We start from the raw sequence: 25,994 nt of genomic DNA, 5'->3' as shown, positions 1-25,994 counted from the left end.
CGCTTCAATAAGTTCTTGTTGTCTTTAATATATTTACCACTACAAATACGATAGGGAAAGCAGATAGGAAGGAGACGATGTTGACAAAACAACGATTAGACAGTTTTACTGCAGACTTTCTGGTTACTGTCAGCTAGAAAACATATGCAGAAAGACCTTTGTAAGTTCATCTATCATTTTGTCCAACTTTTGTGTCTTCTACTTCATAGCATAGCGGCTGGTGTGAGAATATGGGAAGCAATTTTTTTCTTCTATTTGTTGAAGCAGAGGAGTGCAATGAGGTTAATAAATCAGGGAAACAAGAAGCATTATGAGTATTGATAGATCTTAGAGGGTAGGATTGGGCCAAAGAAAAGCACTCGTAATAAGAACGTATCACGTAGCTCAGAAACAAACTGAGGACTGTAACGTTCAGTGCATGTGTGTGCTGTTCTCAAACAGACTGAGTTAGATATGTCAGGGAGGTGGTGGAGTCGCCATCCCTGGAAGTGTTCAAAAAACGTGTGGATGTGGCGCTTCAGGACATGGTTTAGGGGACATGGTGGTTCTGGATTAATGGTTGGACTTGATGATCTTAAAGGTCCTTTCCAACCTAGTGATTCTGTGATTCTGTGATTCTGTGAAATAAAAATAATGAACATAATTTCATACTTAAAATGTGACATTATTCAAGCTTGGGGACGGTGTAGGCTATTCTTTGAAAACCAGAGAAAACATGGAGAAAAAACTTCTGGGAGAGCTCTCTTGTAGCTACAAAAGAAAGGTCACTAGTAGCTACAAAACCAGCAAATGCTTGCCACTTAGAGGGCATTTTTAATAGCAAAGTTGTACTGAGTACTGTCTGCAAAATAGGCCTGTAGAAGTTGATAGCATACATGAAAGTATCTACTGAGGTTTATCAACATTTTAACAAAGAAGGACTTCAATGTTTCACAGGTTTTGGCATACTGGGACGCTGGAGTACCTTGCCAAAAAAGTATTTCGGAGTTGTGTAATAGAATTAGAAAGAAACATGATCTTCCTGATCTCAGGGTGCAAATTTGGGTGCAAATTTTGAAGCAAAAAAGAGAGTGCCACAGGACTTCAATGGAGATTCCCTCATCTCATGTCCTAAAATTGCTGCAGAAAATGTCAGGTTTTTGTCAGAGGAAGAAAAAAGACTACACATGACAAAAGCTGAATGTCTTCCTTTTCCCAGGATAACTAAATCTAAGCTGTATGTGCTAAAAAATATTTCATTATCCAAACAAGCTTGTTTTAGATAAAATCCTGACATCTCTATCAGAAGGAACACTAGTTTACACTTATTCAACTCTAAAATTAAAGAAATCCAAAATGCCTTTCCAAGCTTTAGGCACTTGTACTGAAATACATATAAATTAAATATAAAATAATTAAATATAAATTTCAGTTTAAACTATATTTCTAGAGCATCTCTAGTTTGCCTAAAAATATACACCTAGGATTATCCTGTACACTTAAAAATCTGGTATAGAAAGATGATTTTATTATACATATTCTTCATAGCCAAGCTATCCAGGGAACAATATCTGAAACTTGTGCATTGTGCATGCACAAAGCTTACAGAACAGACAGAGCAATAGTAAATAACATCTATCATAAGTGTTAGCTCAAGTATTGTCAAGTTGATCAAATCATATCCATACTTCCATAGTGACTACGACAGTGACAGCAGCAGTAACATTTCCTCGTATCCTCAAATATAAAGGCTCTGTGCTCTCCAGAGTGAGCAGAGAATTTTTTTGCATGGACCAGCATGATAGCAGCAATCAAGCTTATGGTAGTTTATGCAGAAGAGGTTTCTCAGTTGCTCATGGGAAACTGTCAGGTGTGACATGACATGGACGCTGGATGGATGATGAAAATGGTTCTAGAAAATGTTTGATAACAGAACTTTTTTTTTTTTTTAAAGAAAATACAGATGATGACAAGGTGTTCTGTTGATGTCACCCTGCTGCTACGGGAGGAAAGTACAATGCAACAATTATACAGATCACATATGACAGAAAAATAAATCATTCTGAAGAGTTACCCATAGCATAAGCAATACAGCTCATTAAAAATATCCTTTAGGATATTGCCAACTGTCTATCAGCTTTTTTTCTTTTTAATTAACGAGAAAGTTACTCAAGTTTTGGTTAAAAAGATAGGCCTCAAAACATGTTCAGTTTTTATTAAATCCTTTACTGACCCTTCCTAAATACTTAGCATTGGAGAGGCCACATCTGGAGTACTGGGCTCCCAGTACAAGACAGACATGGAGTTACTGGTGTGAGTCCAGCTCAGGATCATAAAGATAATTAAGAGACTGGGAGCATTTTTGAACATTTCCTGTCAGATGGAAAATGGTTTATTTCAAATGGCAAATGGATGCCTTTAAGAATTGGCAGCTGAAAAAAAGCCCCAATTCTTAATACAGTATACTGAAACCTTAAACCTACAGAGGTATGCCAGTATCTGCATTGCCAACTAAAAAAAATGAAATATACGAAAAAATTAAAAATATTTAGAACCTATGATTAATTTTAATTTTAAATGTTCACTCTTTCAAATAATGTAAAAATATCAAGATTAATCTCTTCATTAAAGCAAATATTACTAAGTATATCTGAACAAATCTCCCTCTTAGTAACTCAGGTGATAAGGGTATTAAAGCAAGGAAAGAACCCTACCAACATCAAAGGAAGGAATTTGCCTAGAAGGACTATTTGGCTCAGAAAACATCAAAATAATATTGCGTTAATAAAATAAGTAATTTATTTGTATGGTTATATAATGAATAGTCATATAATTTTAAACACAGATCAGGGAGATAGAGAGCTTTCCAAATCCCACCATGATTTAATTCAGTGATTTTCATCAGGAAGATCCACACACAAAAACTCATTTAGTGCTGGCAATGACATACTGACTCTTCAGTTCATTTGGGACAATTGGAAATATATTCATCTGACTTCTGGCAACAGGCAAATAGAAGTAGAAAAATGTAGTATCCAAAATGATCCTCAAGATTTTCAGTATATAAGGAAAGCTGAACTAAAAGTCAAACCAAGACAGTCTCTACAAGTATATATTTATGAACATTTAGGGTAATGAAGGCTTATGAAAACTATAAAAGATATAGCCATGCTACATGCATCTTAATCTACAGCCATGCATTCTCAAGAAATTCCATGGGAGACTGCATTATATCTAAATCTCAAGCAAAAAGCAAATTAAAAAAAATATTTGCAATAAACACTTTCAATAACTGTTTTAAAATTATTTTTTAAATTTAATTTCTATTTTAAATAATGGTTGGAACATTATGAGGGAAACAATTAAACAATTTGAACCATCTGGTGGTTCACATATGAAGAATGATATGTAAAAGAAATACGAATGAATGAATAGTAGAATCTTTTAATTCACCACGATTTAAGACAGGAATAATCAGGAAAACTGTTTTTTTTACAATGCACTCTCCAAAACCAGTATCCTCAATATTCCAAAATGTTATAAAGAAAAAAACAAAAAAAACCCAAACAAGCAAACAAGAAGAAGAAGAAAGCAGGACCATGCTGTTCACCCACGCACCTGGAGGAACAACTCCAATACCATCATCAACATCATAATCTGAGATGTCACTATCACTGATTGGCCGAGATCCTGCACAACAGTAAGGTAAACAAATACCTGAACATCTAGTCGTGTTATAAAATGTAAAAATCTGTTCATTTAACATACTACTGAAATTTAAAAGATTATTTAAATCCAAACAATAGAGGAGGAGAACTAAACTGCAGTGACTGACAGTGATGTTTCACAAAACAGCTGAGCGAATTTAACATCTTACAGCTGCTGCAGCCTTCTTTCCCCTTCTGCTTCCCTCAAGTCCTCAGTAAGCCTCTACTAGAATAGTTTATCTCACTAAACCAGCAAAAAGTTAACTCAAATAAAGAAAAAAAAAACTTTTGTGCTATTTCAGTGAGTAAGCTGAATCAGCTTGCTGAACAGGAAAGGAGAGGTGGCAGCATATGGTGAGAGGGGAAGAGGAAACAACACTGCCAGCTTTTAGAAAAGTTTAAATATCTCATGAAAACTAACCTTTAATTTGCTCGTTCTATACATAACCTCATGCAGCAATTACTGCAGCATCACATTTTTATAATTCAATCCTGAATGTGCACCAGTTCCCTATGCATTGGCTGGAATGAATGGCTTCCACGTTTAAGAAAAAACAGAAAAATAGCTTGGAAATTCATTTTAAAGTAATCCCCTATGTCCTTCTTAATTCTAAATAAATCTTAAATTAATTTAAATGAACTGAGAAGCTACAATATTCAAATATTTCAGTACATTCATTATTTTAATGTCATAAACAAACCTGAAATCAGACTCATCAAAACAACTGTACCTCCCAAATAGAAGCATCCAAGTTCTTTTTGCTGCAAAAGTACAGTTCTCATCTGATTGTATAATGAGCATATTGGAGATTGAGACTAACTTGATGATGAAAAGTATTTTTAAGCCTTATAAATCTTTAAGGATTTTCTTTTTTTAAGACAAAAGCTTTTAATTATTAAAAAAAGTATCCAACAATGATGAACTTCATCTTTCTATTTAAAAGGAAATTATTGCAAACAAATGTTTGAACAATTTTATTTTGCTAGTGAAAACCAAACCAATTCCAACAGGTTTCACATACTTAAAAGTTATGCATCACAGGTGAAAGGCATGTCATAATTTGTATCTTTTTTCTGCCACACATTTTAATTATGTTTAAAGACTATGAAATAGTATTTTTATGTTGTATATGAAAGTTAAATACCATTACACCATATCCAGCATTTCTAATTTAAAATTTAATAGAGATGAATGGAATTTGGACCTACTTTGTAATTTTTTGCTAGTGCTTTCTCCACCATGAACATGTCTTCTTGGCATGAAAGGTGATGGCTGAGGCAGAGGTAGTGAAGATTCATCATGTGTCTGTAGCTTATACCAATGTGGTTCATCATCTAAAAGTGCTGTCTCCAGCTCTATAAGAATCTAGTAGAAAAATTATCAAGTTTTAATTTTACTTTAAAGGCACAAACACACAAACAGATATATAAAATAAATATGCATATGTATTCAAAACCAAACAAAAAACTCAGGAGAAATATGATTGTATGTATCACCTCTCCAAGAAATTCACTCTCTTCTTCTTGTACTCTTGGCTGATCCCATACGGTTATTTCAAGCATTCGTTCTCTAAAATCTCTACGATGTACATGTGAGTAGAGAAAAGTTTGGTTCCATTTTGGCTCTAGACTTTTCTTTACTGTTTTGGTCCTCCTTTTACTTTTATCACTGAAACATAAATATTTGTTGTAAATTGTTTGTAGAGATAAATCACAAAATGCCATCTACTTATCAGCACTCACTGTTTTAATTCTTTCTGATCTGATAATGCCTAAAAGGGAGAAGTATTTGCTCTACAATGGATCATGTTCATCCAAAAGTCCACATAGCTAATTTGACTGACTTGCATGATTCAAGAACAGTTTTTTGTTATAATTAATCTAACTATAAGAAATTACTAAAGACAATTCTTTACTTCATAAGCATTCATTTAAAAGTTGCTTCAATATGAGGTAAATTACAACATAATTTTCTAAACTGAAATATTACTACCTTCTGTCTGGAAGAAAATACATTTTTACATAGGGATTCCTGGGGCGTCCATCTACTCTTGGTGGCAAATCTGTTGCTTGCAGAACATTTACTATTAACTGATGTCCCACTTTGTCATACCACAGTTTAACCTAGAAGAATCAAGTTACCAAAAAACAGTAATGAAAATGGAGAAAAAACTGAACATGGAGAATTTTCAGACTGCATCACATTAACCACAATGTCTCTTGGAAAAATCAATGGTTACTTTTACAATGAGATATATTTTATTTCAAATTCCTTAAATATTAAGTTAGATGGAAAAGACGATGGTATATATCAAAGACTTTTGTATTTACCACAGCTGAATAAAATGGAGATGTCTGATTATACTTACATTGTTTATTGTACTCACTGCATAATCTTCTATGTGTGAGTGCAGATATCTCTAGCATATGTCTTAGCTCTGCACCTTGAAAGCTACATTCAAATAGGAAGCCCTGACTGTAGTTAAACTTGAGGCATAGTTGAAATCTATCTTCTCTGATCTGAACACCTGCAAGAACACCTTGCAGATGTTCTTATGAAAAGTAAAATATAGAGCTAAATAATTTCTTAAGAGAATCATAACATCATGAATTTTTTGAGCTTGCTGTATACTTAGAAATTAATATGATCAATATAAAAATATATAAGAATGTGCAAAACAAAGTCTAAGTACTCACAGTATATTTAATAAGCATAGCTTCAGTTAGTATTATAGAAAGTTCCAGGAGGTAGTGTGTAATGTAATCTAAATTAGAATGCATTACTGAACAGTGTAACTCTCAACAAATATACAGCTCTTTAAATGCTCCCATGAAGAAGATAAAATGGTATGATGCCTGTTATCTGTGGATTACTGGGCATGTACAGAAGAGCCACCATTTTCAGTGCAGAGGGTACAGGGCGACAAGTTACAAGGCACTTTTATGGGCTCCTCTCCATGTAAATTCCTGCACTCTTTGGTGTATTAAGACAACAACTCTTTACCTCTGCTGTGATTACAGTGATGAGTTGTGAGTATGTACAGGGGAGTCTTAAAAAACATTTGAAAGACGTTAATCTTTACCAACACCAGACATTTCTCTTGACCTCCCAATAGACCTTGGGAATGTGGAGGGCTGAAGGACCAGGACTTCACAGATTTTCATTAGCAACTCAGGAAAAACAAAATATGCTCACAGAAAGCTGCCCTGGTAGGACTTGTGGTGCATCCCGTAGGGCTCCAGGGCTGGTCGGAGATATAACAGAAATAGAAGGCCTTTCCATCTTCTGAGATTCAAAAGAACTTGAACCTAAAAATACATGAGAAACACATGAACATTCCATTCAAACTTTTGAAGTGAATTTGGATAACTTATGAAATGCTTTTTCTTTGAATTGTATACAGCTTGTATTTATACACAGAATAACTGGATTAATATACAGAAAAATTTCATACTGATGTAGATAGCATGGTGAAAAAGACTGTCTGGATACCCTCACCCTCGATTGAACCTGACATTTTTTGTTTTATTTGAAATAACATGTAAAAAAAGCGCTCCTCATACAGTAGTGGCAAACCATACCAAATGTTTTAAATCAAATGTTATCTTCTGACAGGATTAGATATCTCCCTTCCAACCCAAACTATTCTATGATCTCAAATCTTTGATGAATAAGCCCACATCTCTTGCATGGATTATACTCCTAGTAGCCTCTGAAATTTTAATTCCCAAGGATCTGGTGCACAGGAAGGTACACAGGACATGCATCTGACATGGAGGATGCTCCAGCACCTGCTGGACATCAGCAGTTCTCCAGCAATGAACCAGAGCCCTCACTAATGAGATGAGCTCATGACAGGTGTAACAGCACTTGATGGCCCCACAGGACTGTCTGAGGAAAGGTTTCTGGTTGCATCTCAGACAAGGCTCAGAAGAGAAAGGACTGGGAGCCATGGCCATCACACACTCTAGCTGACGTTATTCATACAGGATAGTTAAAAAGAAAACCCTTCTTTTGAAGCACGATACACAAAAAGTTCAACTAACCAATGTTTTCTTGTTAAGAAAAACAGAAACAAGAACTCTGGACTTATGCTGGGTGGTGCAGGAGGTGAAATCCTGACACCATTTGTACCTTTGGCAATTCCTTATACCTGTTTTCTCTCTTAGGGCAAGTAAATGATTCTTTTGGGCCACAGCGTGTATACCAGTATGGTACTAATAACACATTATATAGAAGAAAACAATAAAATCCTGCTAACATTTGAAACCTGTATAGCTTTTAATCGAATCGATATTGTTTTGAATTTAACACACAAGACCAAAACCCATTGAATTTTGTTATACAAAAACCTTGGAGCCAATGCTGTCGCCTAGCGCTCATCTTTCAGAAAATCCATAGCCAAAATGATTGTGCTGCGTACAAGACCATGCTTAGTGAAAGGAACAAGACATGTACTCACTAGACTCTAACGGGGGGTGAGAAGTCTCAGGAATCCGTGGAATATCACTGAAACGTGAATACACACATAATAATTAGAAACAGTGGAGACAGCCTTCTGCTGCAACAAATAGATTTCTGGGACACTTTTCTAGAAATACAAATTTGTTTCTGTTCTAACGAGTTACAAGGAAAGTAAGGGGAAGCATTTAAAGGCACTTTTTTCACTAGCATTCATGAAAATCTTACTAATGCAAACTACTGCTTTTAAGTTAATGCACTATCAGCCATAAGAATGAGCACTACAACGTTAATGTTGTGGATAGATTCCACGATATTTTTACAACTAGAACAATAAAGTTAGAAAGCTTTTAGGAGGAGAAAGGTGGCAAAAGGTAGTATAGCTATGGATGTTCAAGTATTTTTTGGTAGGAAACAAAAATCCAAAAAATAACACATAGATTAACTCACTAGTAATTTTTATATAAACGTCTCAAGGTGTTCACAGAATGAAACTGATGAAAATGTCTTATAATAATAAAAAGAAAAAGCAAATAACATTAGCAATGTTAAAGAAACAAAAGAGTAATGCATTCCTTCACAGGCTAAAAAAAACCCCAAATCATATTACGATTGGGTATAGACATTTTTCAACATACACATACCCAGCACACACAGAGGTACAAGCGAAATCAAACTGGTTAAGTCCACACACATCTATCAAAATTTTGCCATCGAAAAATTTACTCTTCCATCAAAATCTGGATGAGGCTAGGTCCTGACTCTCTTTTGTTCTCAGCAATCATTGAAAATACATTGCAAGACCAAGAAATGACTGTTAATGTACAAAAATTAGCAAAGCAGCAGGAAAATGGAAACAAGGTTCTTCAGTGAATTACTTGAAAATATTTTCACCTACACAAAATAATTGAAAATTGGAACTACAACAGCATTTCTGAAGAACATTTACAAGATTTTAAGTCTAAAGCTAAGCATTTTAGAGGTATTCAGGCATTTCTCTGTTCAGTGAAACACTATCTTACTGACTTGGAAGTCAATAAAACTAAGAGACCTAAGTATATAGCAGTCACCTATGAAAAAGAAACAGACACTTAAGTTAGAATGTAACAGTGCCCAATAAATTAGTGTTAAATTTGCTTTTCATGTCCTGCAATTTAAACTTCTATTTCAGCTTCAAGTTAATGTCTCACATCAGCTTACATCTCATCCACAAGAATGTGCTTCTCTTTGCTTTGACTTTGTAATTCAAGAGTTATGTGGTTTCCTCAAACTCATAGAAATATAACTGCATTACTTATTCTTGACATGGCATAGTACTACTTCACAAAAATATAAGCAGAGTAACGATGTGTTGCACAGCAAGGCTGCTGTGCAGACTTCTTCCTCTTATCATTTTCTCCCTTCAATTTCCAGGGCAATTCTCATCAGTCTGAAATATTTACTTAGCATATTCAAACCGATTTTTCTGTTCAATACAACATTAAGCTTGCAATGTTTTCTTGAGCTACAATATGAACATTCTTGTCGGCCGTATAGCATTATTTGCAATAATATCCCATTTAGGTTATCAAACGAGGGCTCATATGCGCAAGGAGTCTTTCAACATGGGAAGCGCGATCTACTGTGTCAAGTTTCATAATTCCTGAGTGGGTGAAAAAATGGTCAAGTTGACAGTATTTTCCTCACTTGAAGCTGGTGATAAAAAAGTCCTTGCCAGGTAAAGGCAAATGACAAAAATAATCAGATCTTTCTTAAGACTTTAATCGTCAGACAAAGAACTGAAAGTATAATTTTTTTTAAGTCCTTGTAATTCTTAGGAAAAACTGACAGGAACAATAGAAGCTAGAATTAATAATAGAATAAATTTCAACTTCTGACAAAATGCATGGTTTGTAATAGAAATGTTATTTGGCAGCTTTCCTACCCACTCTGTTCATGACCACCATATTAGAGCTTGTTCACGCACAGGCAATCTCTAAAACTTTATATAAAAAGGTCTATGTTTGTGTGTGTGTGTATATATATATATATAAAAATTATTGCTAGGATATCTCCTCTTCTCTAATATATTTATTTTGTTTAAGTACAGCTCCACACAGAACTGCAAGACACAAAAAGCAAAGCAACCAAAAAGTTAACTATGCAATACAGTACTGATCACCAAACTCATGGCAGAGTATCCTATCAAGCTCTGTAACAGTTCTGCTTTCTGCTATTGATTTCAAAATGGACATGAAATAGTTCAAAGTTATGCTTCTGTCCATATTTAAAAACATTGGCATTTTAATTGAAGAATGAAAATTCTAAAAAGAAACTATAATCTAAAGCTTTTTAGGTAAGAAAATGAGTCTTATCTAGCCTGCCCTTACAGATTGCAGGAAATATTCTAACAGTATTATTTACAAAAAAAAGCTCTTCAGAAGAAACAGTAGAAACCTCAGACTTATATTATTCAAACCTAGACTATTCAAATCAAATGGTAAAAAAACAAAGTAAGAAGTAGCACAACCACTTACTGAAAAAAGAACAAAATTTTTCTCTGCTTTCAGACCAATGTAAACATCAGAAAAGTAATGTCAGACACATTCCAGTAAAGAGCTGCTGACATCGAGCTTTGTCTTTCTATCTCTACCCTGAAAGGCAAAGGTTTTGTGTGATCTTATATGACTATCTTATGTCTGATTGTTCTACACCTTAATGAATACAGAAATTAAACCACACTATACCTCAGGTTCATACTACTCTGTGCAGATAGATGGTTTGTGAGGATCACTATTTTGTAAAACACAGGAACAGCTATAAATTCTCTGAGGGCTATAGTCAAGAGCTTGATCACTGGAGACAAACCAAATTCAAATGTGCTTGTAACCCACACTTCTTTCGGCTGCTCTGGGGACAAAAGGATTGTCCTCTATACCTGACAGTTTTTAGTTTCTGAGTACCTGTCCCCAGTGCTCATTCTCCTATTTCCAAAACTGTTCCTTCCCATCAGAACCTGTAGATCAATCGGCAATTTGCACTAATTACATTACTTGAGCAACTCTCTGGAGTTCAGTACTACCTGGTTTATGAAAGAGGTTCAACCTCCTTGCGAGGACCTAGAGCACAGTAGCAGTTCCTGCACAGAGGAGCTGAATCACACCAGAGAAACAACAATTTTGGCAATATTATATGTGGAAATCCAAGCAAAAATACCTAGCATCTGACAAAAAAAACAGAGACAAATGAAAAAACATTTGTTTTACCTGCACCATGCCATAGAGCTCACCTGAGCACACAAGAGACTGTCAGTTAGTTACCATGCGAGGTTTCCTCTCCAAAAAGCATACCGCCAGAGGATTTTCTATGCTGTCCTATGTTAACCGCCTCTCGCGTTGTATGCATATTCGTAGGTAATTCTCCCCCTCATATTTAGATAGCAAATCCATTAATTCTACTTTTTATAGGTTTCTTATCTACCTTGCGTTACAATCATTAGCATTAGCATCAATTAGCTTCCGTGAAGTTTTTAAGGTACTATTGTGGTTATATTGTTTATTGTTGTTATGCCTTCATCTGCTAATAGTGTTACATGTTTCACATTTTTCTCTAATAAACATCCTACAATTATCCATTACTCAAAATTACATTTGCCGGTAGACACAGAAATCCAAATTTACAAGACCGAGAAAATTGTTTAGACATCAATTTTGTAACTAGCAGTCATCTAATTTGTGGGCTTACAGTTCTCCCATTATTCACTTAAGCCAAACTATGTCATATTTGGGCTTTTTAGATCAAATATGCTAGGACTTTTTAAATAGAGACCATTAAAAGTGATGGTACATTATTTGCATTATTAATACTGAGAGATGAAAACACTTAAATTATGCAGACAAAATATCATTTTTCAGGTCTTTCGGGAACCTGTTTCCTCACAGGAATTTTAGGTGTAATGGATTACCACTTAATGCTGTACCAAGCAGCTTTGATTTTGCCAAGTCAGCACCTAAGGTAGACACAAAACTTTGATGCACTAGATTTCTTGGATTAAATAAAATTCCCTGTCATGAATTTGAGACAATCATATACTTTGGATAACAAGGCAAGGAGAAGCTGGGGGGTGGGGAGAAGTAATGTAATGCAAGCAAACAATTTCCCATTATGTAACACAATCTACATAGATTACAATTATTAAAAAAAAAGAAAAATTAAAAAAAGAAAATCCTGTGCAGTACGTTCTTTTTTGTGACCTAGTATCAGGATTTCCTTCATTGTACAGTATCTGATTTTTTTTTTCTCTTTTAGGATGACAGACAGGTAAATTCCAATCTGATACAGAATGACAGGAATTTGTCTCATTATTGCTAGTGAAAGGAAATATCTTTACATTTCAAAGTTATATGCTCTAGTCGCTTTGGGATATTTATTTGCTCTTCTCAAAAAAAAAAAAACTTATCAAGACACAACTCTTCAAGAACAGTGTTATTACAGTATGTAGAAACCTCCATGCTAAGACTCCGTTTATCTCAAAATAAAAGCAGTATCTGATGTGCTCTATTTTTGCCTATATATGGAGGAAAAAAAAAAGCATGGGTCATCCAAACCAAAACTGCATTTTATCAGTACTATTTCTGGGTGCACTTTTTTAGTATAAAATTCACTGCTCAGATTCAGAAACATTCTTTGACTTTGAATGCACTTCATGTTCTTTGCCTCAGTTCAACAGTTGTGGTATTTTCTCTCGATTTTTTTTCAGGAATATGTCACTGGAATGCAGTCACCTTGTACTTAAGTATGTGAAGCTATTAGATTTATCAAATTCATAATCTAAAATAATTAAATTGGTTTAATAATGAAGTTATCTTAAAAGCTTAAGGATACATGACATTTGCAAATATACTGATAGGAATAAATATATCTAAAGTTCATTAGTTAAATTACTAATCTAGCACTTTCCTTTTACATCAGTTGTAGAAATTAATTTTTATATTTTCTTCAACTGAGACATGGAGTTCAGGTCAGGTCCAGTACCAACATATTTCTTTTCCGCCGATTTAAACATAAAAACTAGACTTGCAAAAATCTCCTTATGGCATTTTATTTTTAATTACAAAGATGTAGGACTGAATTTGCAATTTTCAGTCAGGAATGTCTCCTAATTTAGCCAACCAAAGAATGTAAAATAAGGTTGCTTCTCCCCCACAGTCTCCATCTGGATGGTAATTTTAGCTTTTAACAACCACTATTATTGCATCAAGCTTTCATTTTCCATTAGAAGGTCAAACTCATAAGTGTAATTAGCAATGAATGTTAATTTTATTTAAGTACTTTTAATAGTGATTGTCATTAAAAAAGCAGAACTCATTTGCAAAATATAGCTAAACTTGCCCGGTATAGACAATACCAAACATCAAAAACTGACGTGAAATAAATGTAAAAGAAAAATGTTTTAGTCAGAAAGAAAATTAATAGTGGTTTTTGTTTCTGAAACTGAAAACTTACCATATTTGAGACAGATAAAATGATAATTAGGATGAAATCTAGCAAATTCAAAATGGAATAGTCATGCACTCATAAGGAGGAAACACTACCATCTGCCTACAGGTATTCAGAGACTTATAGTGAGTGCACATGAACTCTGGGAAGGTGAAAAATTACTGAGAGATTGAAATCCTTTAAAAATTTTTTTTAACTAGCCAAGAGTCACTTTTTATTGTTAATCATGAGACTTTGTTCCACATTATAAATGTGAATTCTAATATACGATTCATATTCAATCCTGTAGGACTTAGCTCAGAATGGTCCCAATAGAGTCATGTTTGCTGGAATGTAGAATATCATTGAAATAGTTGTGACAGATGCAGGGACAACCCCACTAATCTTACAAATTTGAACAGATTTTATGACCTTTCTAAGGCTTATTTGGGAAATCAAGAAGATAAGAATTGTTACCACAAACCCCCCAAACTGGATTCATAATAAAGAAAAAATAAGACTATAAACATAACACATTAATACTAATTTTCTGACAAAACAAACTACCTTCATAAATATGAAGATATTTTTATTTCCACTTTTGATTTCGATGCCGGTATCATTAAGCCTTAATGCAGTCTTTTCAGTTAAGAGTATTGGTTTTCCTTTTTTAGCTCTTTAAAGAAAGCCTGTTTAAAATCCTACTACCATTGACTTATTAAAATCCTGCAATGCTCAATGTTTGCTGTTCTCCCTTCTACTCTTGAATACTTGTATAAGTTATCCAGATTTAATGAAGCTAAAAGCCTGAAAAACAGATTTTTCTCATGCACAGGTCCATTTGATCCACAAATTTTCCTTTGCCACTTGGCAAAAAACTTGTTAGTACTTCGATCATACAGAAACCAACATTTATACTTATATATATGTCATTGCATAGATCCAAGATTGTAAAAGGCAGTGAAGAAAATTGAATATACGAAAGTCAATGATAGAATAATAGAAATAATAGAGTAATAGAAAGTGAAACATATTCCATTATTAAGAGATAAAAATAATGAACTCACAAATAGTCCCTTTAAAAGTCCCATTAGAAGTAATAACTGTGCTTAAGAAGGAAGTCTTTAGCCTTACCCAATAGGCCTTGAAACAATAATTTCAACTTGAGGTTCTGATTTTGATTCTAAAATAATGTTGTAAACTTCTTCATTTGTAGCTCCAGGCAAGGGTTTACCATTCCATTCTAGAACTTCATCCCCTTGAATTTAAACAGAAGTTTATCTCATTTCCATATTCTTTTAGAAAAAAGCGCAAAACATTTATGAAATCTATATGATCAAGTAACATTACCGGAAAACAGTTAAAAAGCTGTGCTGAAACCCAAACACAGCAAAACCTCAGAACACAGCTACAATTTGTACACACAAAACATATTAAAGAAACCACTTGTGCAAACATATTAAGTATTTCCAAAATAATACAGCACCTGTTACTGTGCTATGAAATGAAGGAGTTTTTTTAAATGATCCTTTATTAACTAGCAGCAATAAAAATTGAAAAGAAGTTAATCTTCAAAAATTAAAAATATAAATACCTACTGTTAAGTCTTTAAAAATCACACCATTTTCTTACAATATATAAACTCCACTTCAATTTCTTTACCAAAAGGGCAGTCTTCACTGTCTGTGTCAAATGTACCAAAAATAAAAGCAAGGAGCGAGTCACTATCTCCAGGAGATGTTATGGGAGACAGAAAGGAAAAGAGGATGTGAAAGTTATTTAGTTAACTTTCTTTTGTCAGCTTGCCATTTCTGGAATTTAAATAACATGTACATTGTATTGTACTTTGGTATTATTGTAAAAAGGTGAAAATCTTGAAGTATAGTTTCTAAAGGAAGATCATTCTATACAATAAAATTGAAGGAACATAGGGTAAGTTTAGACTCTCATATGCCATTATATGCAGCAGTCAAAATTTTACAACCGCTATCTGATGCCACAGATAACTTTCTTGATTGGCAATGATTTTATTTTTCTTTATTGACAATGATTTCTTGTTAATCAAATTAAGTCAGGAACAATCCTTCAGCTGCTGGCTTTGCTCCTTTCTGAGGAGATCTAAGCAAAATGATCAAACCTGTGCTTGTTAATAAGCTGAGGAAAACTATCCTAACTGATGTCGTATCTAGCAAAACACATGGCTTCAATTTCTCTTTATGTTGCATGACTGTCAACCCTTTTTCCCAAACAGCCTATACTTTGGTATTTTAACAGTAAGCGCCACAGAGTACTCCACTGGCTTTCAAAGCATTTTGGCATTCTTTAAAACATAAGGGCTTCGTAATGACAGACTTAATAAATGCTTGCTGACATAAGTATAAATTTCTACCATGCTGAATATCTGAAACAGTTTTAAATGTTTTGTGTATTTAACACTTAATTGTATGTCAGGAGGGAACAGGAATTAGACATTGCCTAGGAACTTCATTTAAAATTTATACAACTCAGTGAAAAGATACTCAGTTTCTTCTTTAATTCTGACTGTATTTTAAAGCTAACAACTGTTATAAACTAACATGTTGTTTTTCCTTAAAGTAGAATCTTAAGTCCTACTGTAGTAGCCCAGAGTTGCAAGTCAGTCAGTCAAGGAGCTGTTAGACACCTTACACTGTACATGTTTAGGATAACCAAGATAATCTGCACAAAGCTAGCTGGTAGCACCTACAGGACACCTGCACCCTTACGGAGCCACTTCTGCAGGTGAGGCATATATACCAGGATATCTAAGATGCCTCTAGAAAGGAATATTAATGCGTCTTACATTCTTTCCCCACTTACTGATGCATGTTCAGCAGAGACAGAAAGTTTTCAGACTTACGCTGCAAATTTCTGAATTTTTTCATATTGATTTCTAAAATAGTAATTCAGACTGGGAGATACCTCTGGGGGTCTGCTAGTTCCAACCCCTGCTCAAAGTAGGGACAACATCGAAGGATAGGCCAGGTTGCTCAGTGATTTGACCAGATGAGATTTGAGTATCTCAAAGGAAGGACATGCAACATCTCCTCTGGACAACCTGTTGCAAGCCTCAACTATCCTCTCTAGACACAAGAAAAAAAAAATTCATGAACAGGTTCTCCCATCATTCCAGCTTGTGTATGTTGCTTCTCATGCAATCAGTGTGCACCTCTGAGAACAGTCTGGCTCTGGGTTCTCTACAGCCTCCCAACAGTCAGCTTAATTCCTCCCATAGTCTTTTCTTTGCCAGTCTGAACAAACCCAGTTCTCTTGGTTTCTTGTAATTCCTTATGCTCCAGGCCCTGAACCAACCTTCCGTCCTCCTGCCCAACCTGGCCCGGTTTGTCAGTATCTCTCTTGTACTAGAGGAACACAAACTGGACACGGTACTCCAGATAGAGCCTCATAAGCACTGAATAGCGAGCAACAACCACTTCCCTCAACTTGCTAAAGACAATCTTGCTAATACAGCCCTGTACATGATGGGCGTTTGCTCCCAGGGTGCTTTGCTGACTCATGTTCAACTTATTGTCCTCCAGCACCTCCAGATGCTTTTCCGCCTAGTGCTTACTGTTGCACTGTGTATTCTGTTCCTCATGCAAGACTTCATATTGGCCTTTATTCAAATTTATGAGGTTTGTACAATTAATCAATGATTTATAAATTTAATATTTATAAATTTAATCAAGTTTTGGAGATTTTTCATAAAGCAAGGACTCATCTATGTGTTTTTTTGTGTTTTAGCCTCACATAATAGGATGAATAGACTTTCATTCATTGAAAAAATGTGCAAAACACTGTATTTTTTCTGTGAAATTATTTTGGCTCTAAAAATATTTTTAGAAATTAAAAATAGCTTTGACTTAATAAACAACCTAGACCAGACATTAGAAATGTAATTTTTCAGCCCAAATAGTTCAAGATTAGTGGACAGAATCTTATTTTCTGTAATCATAATCTGCAGTTAAAATCTATAAACGACTATATTAACTGGTGCTATCAACCCCAAGTATGTTGAATTGGTATAAAAAAAAATTAACAAATACCAAAACAAAGAAAGATAATTTTCGAGACTCATCATATTTTCTTCTTCTTTATTACTATTCGCTTTATGCAATTATCCTAAATTCATACAAGTTGTCATCAAAGCTTCTGGATTGCTAAGAAGGCATTGCATAGACTTTGGTTTGCTAAGGCAATACTTGGAAAGTAGTTGCTTAGAGCCATAGTAAAAATACAAACCACTAAGAAGTAGTTTTGAAAACTAACTACTGTGCATAGTTCTCGCTTCATTTAGAAGCTTGAAAAGTGTCAACAGTACAGCCACTTATTTGTAAGTGCAGTATATACCACTTACGTAAATTAAATATTTTAAGATCATTTTCTTGGGTTGTTTTCCATTTTTATTTGTAACAATTCACACTGAAAGAAGTCCATTGTGTACACAGTGCATCATACTTCAGGTGACACTATGGTGCAAGTAACTGTAGTGAGTTTTGTTTGCCACAATGAAACAGTTTTTAAAAATGTTTACATTGGTTCTATACAGTGTAACATGCAGACCCTGAGCTAGCAAGCAAAACTTCACCTGTGACACTCAGTCCTGACAGCAGCACTGATCAGCAGTGTCTATTTTGCTCATACATCCAAGCAGTTGGAGTTAATAATAAATTAGAAATGCAGAGGGATCTGGACAGGCTGGGTCAATGGCCTGAGATCAACTGTATGAGGTTTAACAAGGCCAAGTGCCAGGTCCTGCACTTTGGCCACAACAACCCCATGCAACGCTACAGGCTTGGGGAGGAGTGGCTGGAGAGCTGCCCGGCGGAAAGGGACCTGGGGGTGCTGGTTGACAGCCGGCTGAACATGAGCCGGCAGTGTGCCCAGGTGGCCAAGAAGGCCAACAGCGTCCTGGCCTGTCTCAGGAATAGTGTGGCCAGCAGGAGTAGGGAAGTGATTGTGCCCCTGTACTCGGCACTGGTGAGGCCGCACCTTGAATCCTGTGTTCAGTGTTGGGCCCCTCACTACAAGAAGGATGTTGAGGTGCTGGAGCATGTCCAGAGAAGGGCAACGAAGCTGGTGAGGGGTCTGGAGCACAAGTCTTATGAGGAGCGGCTGAGGGAACTGGGGTTGTTCAGCCTCGAGAAGAGGAGGCTGAGGGGAGACCTTATTGCTCTCTACAACTACCTGAAAGGGGGTTGTGGTGAGGTGGGTGTTGGTCTCTTCTCCCAAGTAACAAGCAATAGGATGAGAGGAAATGTCTTCTATTTGTGCCAGCGGAGGTTTAAACTAGATGTAGGAAAAATGTCTTTACTGAGAGAGTGATCAAACATTGAAACAGGCTGCCCAGGGAAGTAGAGTCACCATCACTGGAAGTGTTCAAAAATGTGTAGACGTGGCACTTTGGGACATGGTTTAGTGGGCATGGTGGTGTTGGGTTGATGGTTGGACTTGATGATCTTAAAGGTCTTTTCCAATCTTAATGATTCTATTTTATTCTAGTCCATTCTATTCTAACATTACAGTATTGTCCTGTATTTAAAAAATATTAGCATATAACATAAGCAACATTAATATAAATTAACAGCTGCATTACAAAAAACCATAATTAAAAGACAATATATTTTGTATGCAACTGATTGATTTACCTGCTCTGAGATGCCCCACCACATCAGCCAAGCTACCTTTCTTCACTTTGGTAATGAAGGCACCGAGTCGTCCTAATTCTGTCATTTTTCCTCCAACAACCTGGTTAATCATAAATTTGTGAATTTCCAAGCACAAACCACATATCATATCAAGCATAAATAGATAGAATAGTTTTCACATAATTTTAAAAATTAAACTTGTCAATTTGGGATTTACAGAGGCTTACAGACAAAGTTAAAGATACAAAAAGGTCGGATCTAGTTGAAAAGAAGTAGATTGACTGCTGTGTCAATTGACACAGAATCAATAAAATTCATATTCCTTTTAATGTGTTTGACTAATCAGTCTTACGCAGTTTGCTAAGTATCTAAATTTGTTGCAGAAAGAACGTTCTTAATAAATAACCAAGAAAATGTACATCTTGCAAATAGATGCCTGTCATATTCTTAAGTTCAAATTGCAAGATCACATCAAACCAGACGTACGAAAATCCCCAAATGCAATTAGTACAACAATTAAAAACTTAACAAATACACTACTATGAAACATGGACAAACAGTTCACAAGAATGTTGCTACTGCTAAAACCCAGGTCCTCTCATCCAAGCACATGGCAGGACAAAACAGCACTTCTGGCTTTTGTTGAAGAGAACTGAAGAGAGTTATTTTTAAAATGACAGCATCATAGAGAGATCAGGAAAGTCTGGGAAAAAAAAAGGTGCCCTCAAGAGATTAGATTTTTAATAAAACATAAAACAAGAAAATGTAGTCTTGCTGACTTGCTATTCTGTTTAGTTATCTTACTCTCTCGAGTCAGGTATTTTTTGTCAGGAATATACTGGGAGGAGTTTTATAATACGATGAAACATTGGAATGCTGCTTCATTAGGTATTATTTCCCCATGTGGCAATCACAATGACTAGTAGGAGCTTTAATACAGATATATATCCAAGAAGATCCAGAAGCCTACCTGCCAACAAGGTTGCCACATGATAATGTGTTAAATTTATCAGTGGGGACCTTAGTTCTCATCATACAAACATGAAACTTGAAAAATCGAAGAGAAGCTCTCCATTCTGCACTTCCTCCTAGGACCAACCTTTTTTCTCACATATTAATAAAAATTGCTTGCTGCCAGCAAAAATCAGCTTTGTGCTACAGGCTATTAGACGTGTAGTAGAATGAAGCTGTTCTCATTTTCTGTATTCCCACTCCACACTATCTCACTTCAAAGTGGATAAATGGCTTTTACCCAGGGTATGCCATTACTGAGTTCACAAGGTTCTTTCCTGATTTAATTCCCACCATGATGAGCTGAACCAACAACGCACATCTCCATTACATGCAAGGGACTGAACTATCAGACAACTATATGCAAGGAGTGGTTCAGTGTCAGTGCCCTTCGAAGCAGACTCAGTCCTAAGTGGATGGGAATGTTTCCTATTTTGCATTGTTTCTGCTGTTTTCAGTGGGGAGAGGAAGACACCCAAATTAAATTCTCTCAGTCATCTTTGGAGCTCCATATAGTTACAAATATGCATAGAGAGAGAAATTCTTGAACTAGCACACTGTACTCCCCACCAGCTTCAGAATTAGCACTCTCTGCCTTTTAAGTTTTCTGGCAATTTAGGGACACAAACCTAAGAGTCCACTACAACTGACTGATGTAGGGATTTAAATCAACTGGACAGTGTTGCCAAGATCTTAAATTTGGGGCCCTGAATTAAGTGGAATTACATTTAATATAACCTTTGCTATGCTTTAAAAGGTTTTTTTGCAAATTTTTGTTTAAATATTTAGTTTCATTCTACAAAATTTCTGTTTCCGAACGGCTGTGTGAATTTTAAACACTGACCTTGTAAACATTTGCATCCAGGTGACATTTATGTGTGTGTATTATGAGATGAATTACTTGACTGAAATGCAAACAGGAGAGCTAGAAAAGGCAGGATGCCATCAATGCATTGCAATGTGCAGTATATGTCTTGCAAACAGGAAGCTGAATAAACATACACTTTTTAACCAGAACAATTCAGCTCCATTGCCATGGATGAGTGGAAGACTGCATAGAAGGCTTAAATACATCTACATTTATAATTTGTCTGTGTAACTTCCAAAACTTCCTAAAAATGAGGAATATATTTTTGTCAAATGACCATATAATTGGAGAGTCCTCTGATTTAACGTGCTAGACCCCTAGGTCTAAGGTCAGTGGAAGTTTCTTTAATTTACCACAAAACCCATGCAATACTTACTTTTAGGCCCAATAATGCACCTGATTCTTTTGGCATGGTTGTTCGCTTGTTAAGAATAACACGCCCAATTAAGCGATCTCCCTCTTTAGAAGGCTGCCACGTTACTGGATGCTGTTAAAACAAGCAGTGGAATTAAAGGAGGGCAACCACCTTCCTGTATTTAGATGCACATTCATAAAGCAATAACATTTCTGGATCATTATGTCATGGTAGACACAAACATCCTTCAGATGTGTTATATATTGCACCGAAGCTTTCTATTAGTGTATCTGTTGGACTCTGGCTTCATTAAATATTTATGCCCACAGTAAAAAAATCTCAGCACTAAGTCTGCAGGTAGAATTATAATATAAATCAAAGTTCAATATAATTAAACATTTAAAACTAACCTTAGGTAATAAAATTAAACATTTACTTTTAAATTCCATGACCCTGAAAAGTGCATTCATAAATTCTGTTCTTTAGGATAATATACATGTTATACAGACCTAATATATGTGTTCACTATATAATAAAAAAACAAATGAACTTTTCCCCCTCCAAGTCAATAGAAAAAGTCATTAATCTCTCCCAGAACAGCACCACACTCACAGCTGCTTTTGTGGAGTGTAGTGAAATCAGGTATCATGTCTATAAAATAATTAAATTCAAGTTAAAATTTAGACAATTGTACTAGTATATATTTTGATGAAAATTGATTTCAATTTCCATGATCCACTAAACCAAATTTTCATATATTTTGCATAGCACAATTTTATTACAACAAAATATCGATGCTGAACTGAGCAAGCAAACATTTTCATTCATACTTATGAACCTCTTTTTCCCTATTTCTTACCGAACTAATAGGGGATGTCTCCCTGCTGTGCCACGTGGCAGGATCCAGCCAGTAATAATCCAAGTCACCTAGAAGAATATGAATAGAAAGAAATGTGTAATCTCTCAAACAGAGAAAGATGTATGGATGATTACTTCTACATGCAGGAATTTTAATGTGCAATAGTTTGATGAAGCAAATAAAAAAACCTGTATTATCATTCAAATTAACTTAAAGATACTTGAAAACAATATAGACTAATAATATAAAACCAAAAACACACAACGCATTTATTTTGACCTCTGCTTTTTCACAAATTGCACCTCAGAATCAGTTGTGCACTCCGGCTGTTTTGACTTTGCCCAGTCATCTTCCAAGAATGGACCCCAATGCATCTTATTCACAGCCCTCCTCCTCCCACCGTCTCCATAACAAACACACAGGACTACAGCTAATGATGACACAAGAGAGAATACTCCACAAAATAGGCACTTAGCTATAGTTAAGGACAGAACAGTCAACCACACTCAAGAATCTGCGAAGTAGTTGATCAATACTGTGACAACAAGTATCGTACATATGGAGAAGGACAAGAGCTGGCAAAGGGTAACAGAGCACCAGGCAAAACAGCCACACAAACAGAGCAAATAGTGCCAACAGCCAATATGAGGTTGCAATCTTTCATTCCATTTGGGACAAACTTATATACTATATCCATCAAGAATAAACCCATGAATTACAGTGCTCTGGAAGGCATGAGCCCATTGGGCCAAGGAGGGGAACCACGGGTAGGGCTTGGGAGAAAAGGCAGCAGAGCATACCGCTGAGAGTATATACAAATTCATGGAAAGCTAAGGAAACCACAGTTTGACTTAAGATATTACAGCTGTAGAAGGCTGAGTTGGTAGCAAAAAACTACCAAATTCACTGGCGGTTGTGTAGAGAACTGATGTAACTGAGCACTCCAAGGAGGAAAAGGACGAGGCAGGAACTCCAAGAGGAAGAACATTGGGCAGTGCAGTTCAATTTTATGTACAAAGAGGAAGGGTGCCAGTGATATAGGGAAGGACATACAGAATGATTCAGGCCAGAACAGATCCAACAGAAGGGTAAATGTGAGACTGATACAGCAGCAACAAATCTGAAGGTTTTCTGTGCTAGCACTAGTTTTAAACAGAATATACCTGTGAGCTCTGAAACTTGGTGTTATTTCATCCCTTTGGGCATTGCCACAGTGTATTAACAAAAATGCAATAGAAACATTAAAAATTAGAATGACAACTCTTTCTAATGCTCTCTTGCAATAACAGTAGTATATAAAATCTTGATCTGAAATAACCAAGAGCTATTTTTTAATTCTGAGAAAAAGTAGATGATTCTGCCTTTAAATGCTTACAATGCCTTTAAACACACAAACAAACAAACCCCCACCAAACCAAAATCTAAACTTTCACTTCAGAGGTCAGGTTTAGACCCTGAAGGAAATACAGTCACCTCTCACTGAGGTTTATATCCATACCTGCACTTCAAGTATTTTTCACCCTCACTTTGGCAGAGAATGTTGGTCATTTGAAATATGTTAGTGGAACAGCTTGATAATATTGCTTTTTGAATTCACAAGTGATTTTTTTTTCCAAGTCTTTAAATTATTATGTCCCAGATTTAGTTTTCATTACAGAACAACTCTTCACATGCTTTCCTAGCAACATTCCTACAAACTGTTTATTGATCATTTAAAATACACCTCGTAAAAATCATACTTTATCACTAAAGTCAAATACTTACTGCCGATATCCTCTGCACTCTTGATATGCTCTATGTCTTCAGAAAACAGATATTATTTTTTATGTATAATTTAGGCAATGCATCTTCACTATTTTATTTTATAAAACACATCTCTCTCATACTACTGCTAGATCATTACTCTTACCAGCACACAGGCATCCAACAGAAGCCCAAACAAAGCATGCTTCTAGCAAGAAAAAAAAATATACATTTACATGAAGATTTTATTGGTTTTTACTTCTCCTACAAATGTTTAGATGCTGATTATGAAATAGAAGTTATACCACTCTTTATAATCTGTAAAATCTGTGATAGCTTGCCATCTACATGATTATATGTACAAGTTTATATTTAAACAGCTTATTATTATCGCATGCATAACCACACGAGGCACTTTGCAGTTGCATTAGCTACTGCAATTCTGCAATTTTGGAGAGCTTAACTTCACATTAAAGATCTTTCAATTTTATTTTTAGCACTGTTCTTTGCACCTTTATAGACTTCAAAATCGCAGCAAGAACAACAACAAACCCAGAAACCAGACTGCCACCCCAGGTGCTGGTAGTAAGCTGGGACCTGGGGCACAGAGCTCTCCAATCTTCAGCAATGGACTCAACAACAGCACCAAAAAGCAACTCCCTCCTGTGTGAGCTGGCCTGCCAGAGGCAAAACACAACACACTTTGCCTCCATGTTTCACAGCTATTTGCTCAGCAATAGAGGAATGTTCAGGCAGGAATAAATATCTGCTCCAGCATGCAGACGTGTGTGTCCAAGTGCTCAGAAACATTTCTGCTCTTGTCCCCATTGCTCCCCGCTCTCTTTTCCTTTCTTCCATCCCCAGCTTCAGCTTCTGGGTCCCAGTTTCCTTGCCGCTCTTCCTCCTGGTTACTGAATACCCATGACCACTTGATTGATGCATCTAGCATCCTTCCCCACCAAGTTCCTGCTGTAGCAAGATCCTCTCACATGTCTTCTGTCTTGGCTAACCTGCTAATATTCCCATTCTCACCAACTACGTACCCTGTGCTGCCTTTCTTCCCTGACCACCTTGTTGCCATCGTCCCACTTTCTGTCTCCTGCTTCTGGCTTTGGTGTTCTTTCTTCCAGTTGTGTATTTTAAACCCTCCTTCCCCACACGCCCCTTGATACTAAGCTACATCCTTGCCGCCCCCTCCTCCTCATACCTAAACCTTTAGCTTTCTGTTCCTTTCATCCCTCCTGTCTGTTCTGCACTTTGATAAATTCCAAGCCACCAGCTACGTCCACCGTGGCCAGCCACGGCCACGGTCCTTTAGCCCCCTGCTCTCAGAAGCTGAGAGCAGGAACTGCACTGCAGAAGTGGTTCCACTGAGCTGGAGCATGGATGATGCACTGGGAAGGTATAAAGGTAGCTATCAAATCAAAAATCTGGACTGAAAGTTATGTGTCTTACAATTTGGTGAATACTTTAAAAGCTTAAAAAATGCTTGAATTGGGGAAAAAGTCCACATTCTTGAAAAACTACTTAATTTTTAAATTCCCATTAAAATTCAGTGCAAAATAGACCACTGGCACGCAAACTCTTGGTTGAATCTACAATGGTAAAAAGGGTTTTACAATGGAAAATATCAGTTAATCTATATTCAATAACACTCATAGAACAGAATACACAAATTAAACATAAAGGAACAAAATTCCCAAATGAGCTTAAAAAATATTTTATGCCAGCAACACCGACACTAGGGTCTTAACATTTGCAGTTCGGTACTCTGTTACAGCTATACTTTTAAAAATAATTTTTTCCTTGATCATTCTAACTCATTGCTGCTTCTTTACTTAATACCTATTTATGCCATTCTTGCACTGCCATACCCCAGAACTGACT

At 35.8% G+C, this 25,994-nt stretch overlaps 1 protein-coding gene across 9 annotated transcripts in view; it reads right to left on the bottom strand.

Moving 5' to 3' along the window:
* RIMS1 (regulating synaptic membrane exocytosis 1) overlaps nucleotides 1-25,994 on the bottom strand; it is a gene marked incomplete at its 5' end in the record, with an annotated part of 337,770 nt that overhangs the window by 125,453 nt on the left and 186,323 nt on the right. For all 9 annotated transcript variants that reach the window (XM_081997758.1, XM_081997761.1, XM_081997759.1 and 6 more), the window contains 10 exons: nucleotides 3,598-3,669; nucleotides 4,896-5,052; nucleotides 5,184-5,355; nucleotides 5,680-5,810; nucleotides 6,883-6,995; nucleotides 8,150-8,196; nucleotides 14,740-14,863; nucleotides 19,272-19,371; nucleotides 21,527-21,637; nucleotides 22,365-22,432. In XM_081997758.1, the coding sequence (XP_081853884.1) occupies nucleotides 3,598-3,669; nucleotides 4,896-5,052; nucleotides 5,184-5,355; nucleotides 5,680-5,810; nucleotides 6,883-6,995; nucleotides 8,150-8,196; nucleotides 14,740-14,863; nucleotides 19,272-19,371; nucleotides 21,527-21,637; nucleotides 22,365-22,432 (1,095 nt within the window). The remainder of the gene's footprint in view (nucleotides 1-3,597; nucleotides 3,670-4,895; nucleotides 5,053-5,183; nucleotides 5,356-5,679; nucleotides 5,811-6,882; nucleotides 6,996-8,149; nucleotides 8,197-14,739; nucleotides 14,864-19,271; nucleotides 19,372-21,526; nucleotides 21,638-22,364; nucleotides 22,433-25,994) is intronic.

Source organism: Phaethon aethereus (genome assembly GCF_964289735.1).
Source record: "Phaethon aethereus genome assembly, chromosome: 3".
NCBI lineage: Eukaryota > Metazoa > Chordata > Aves > Phaethontiformes > Phaethontidae > Phaethon > Phaethon aethereus.
This window is presented reverse-complemented; position numbering and strand designations above follow the sequence as displayed.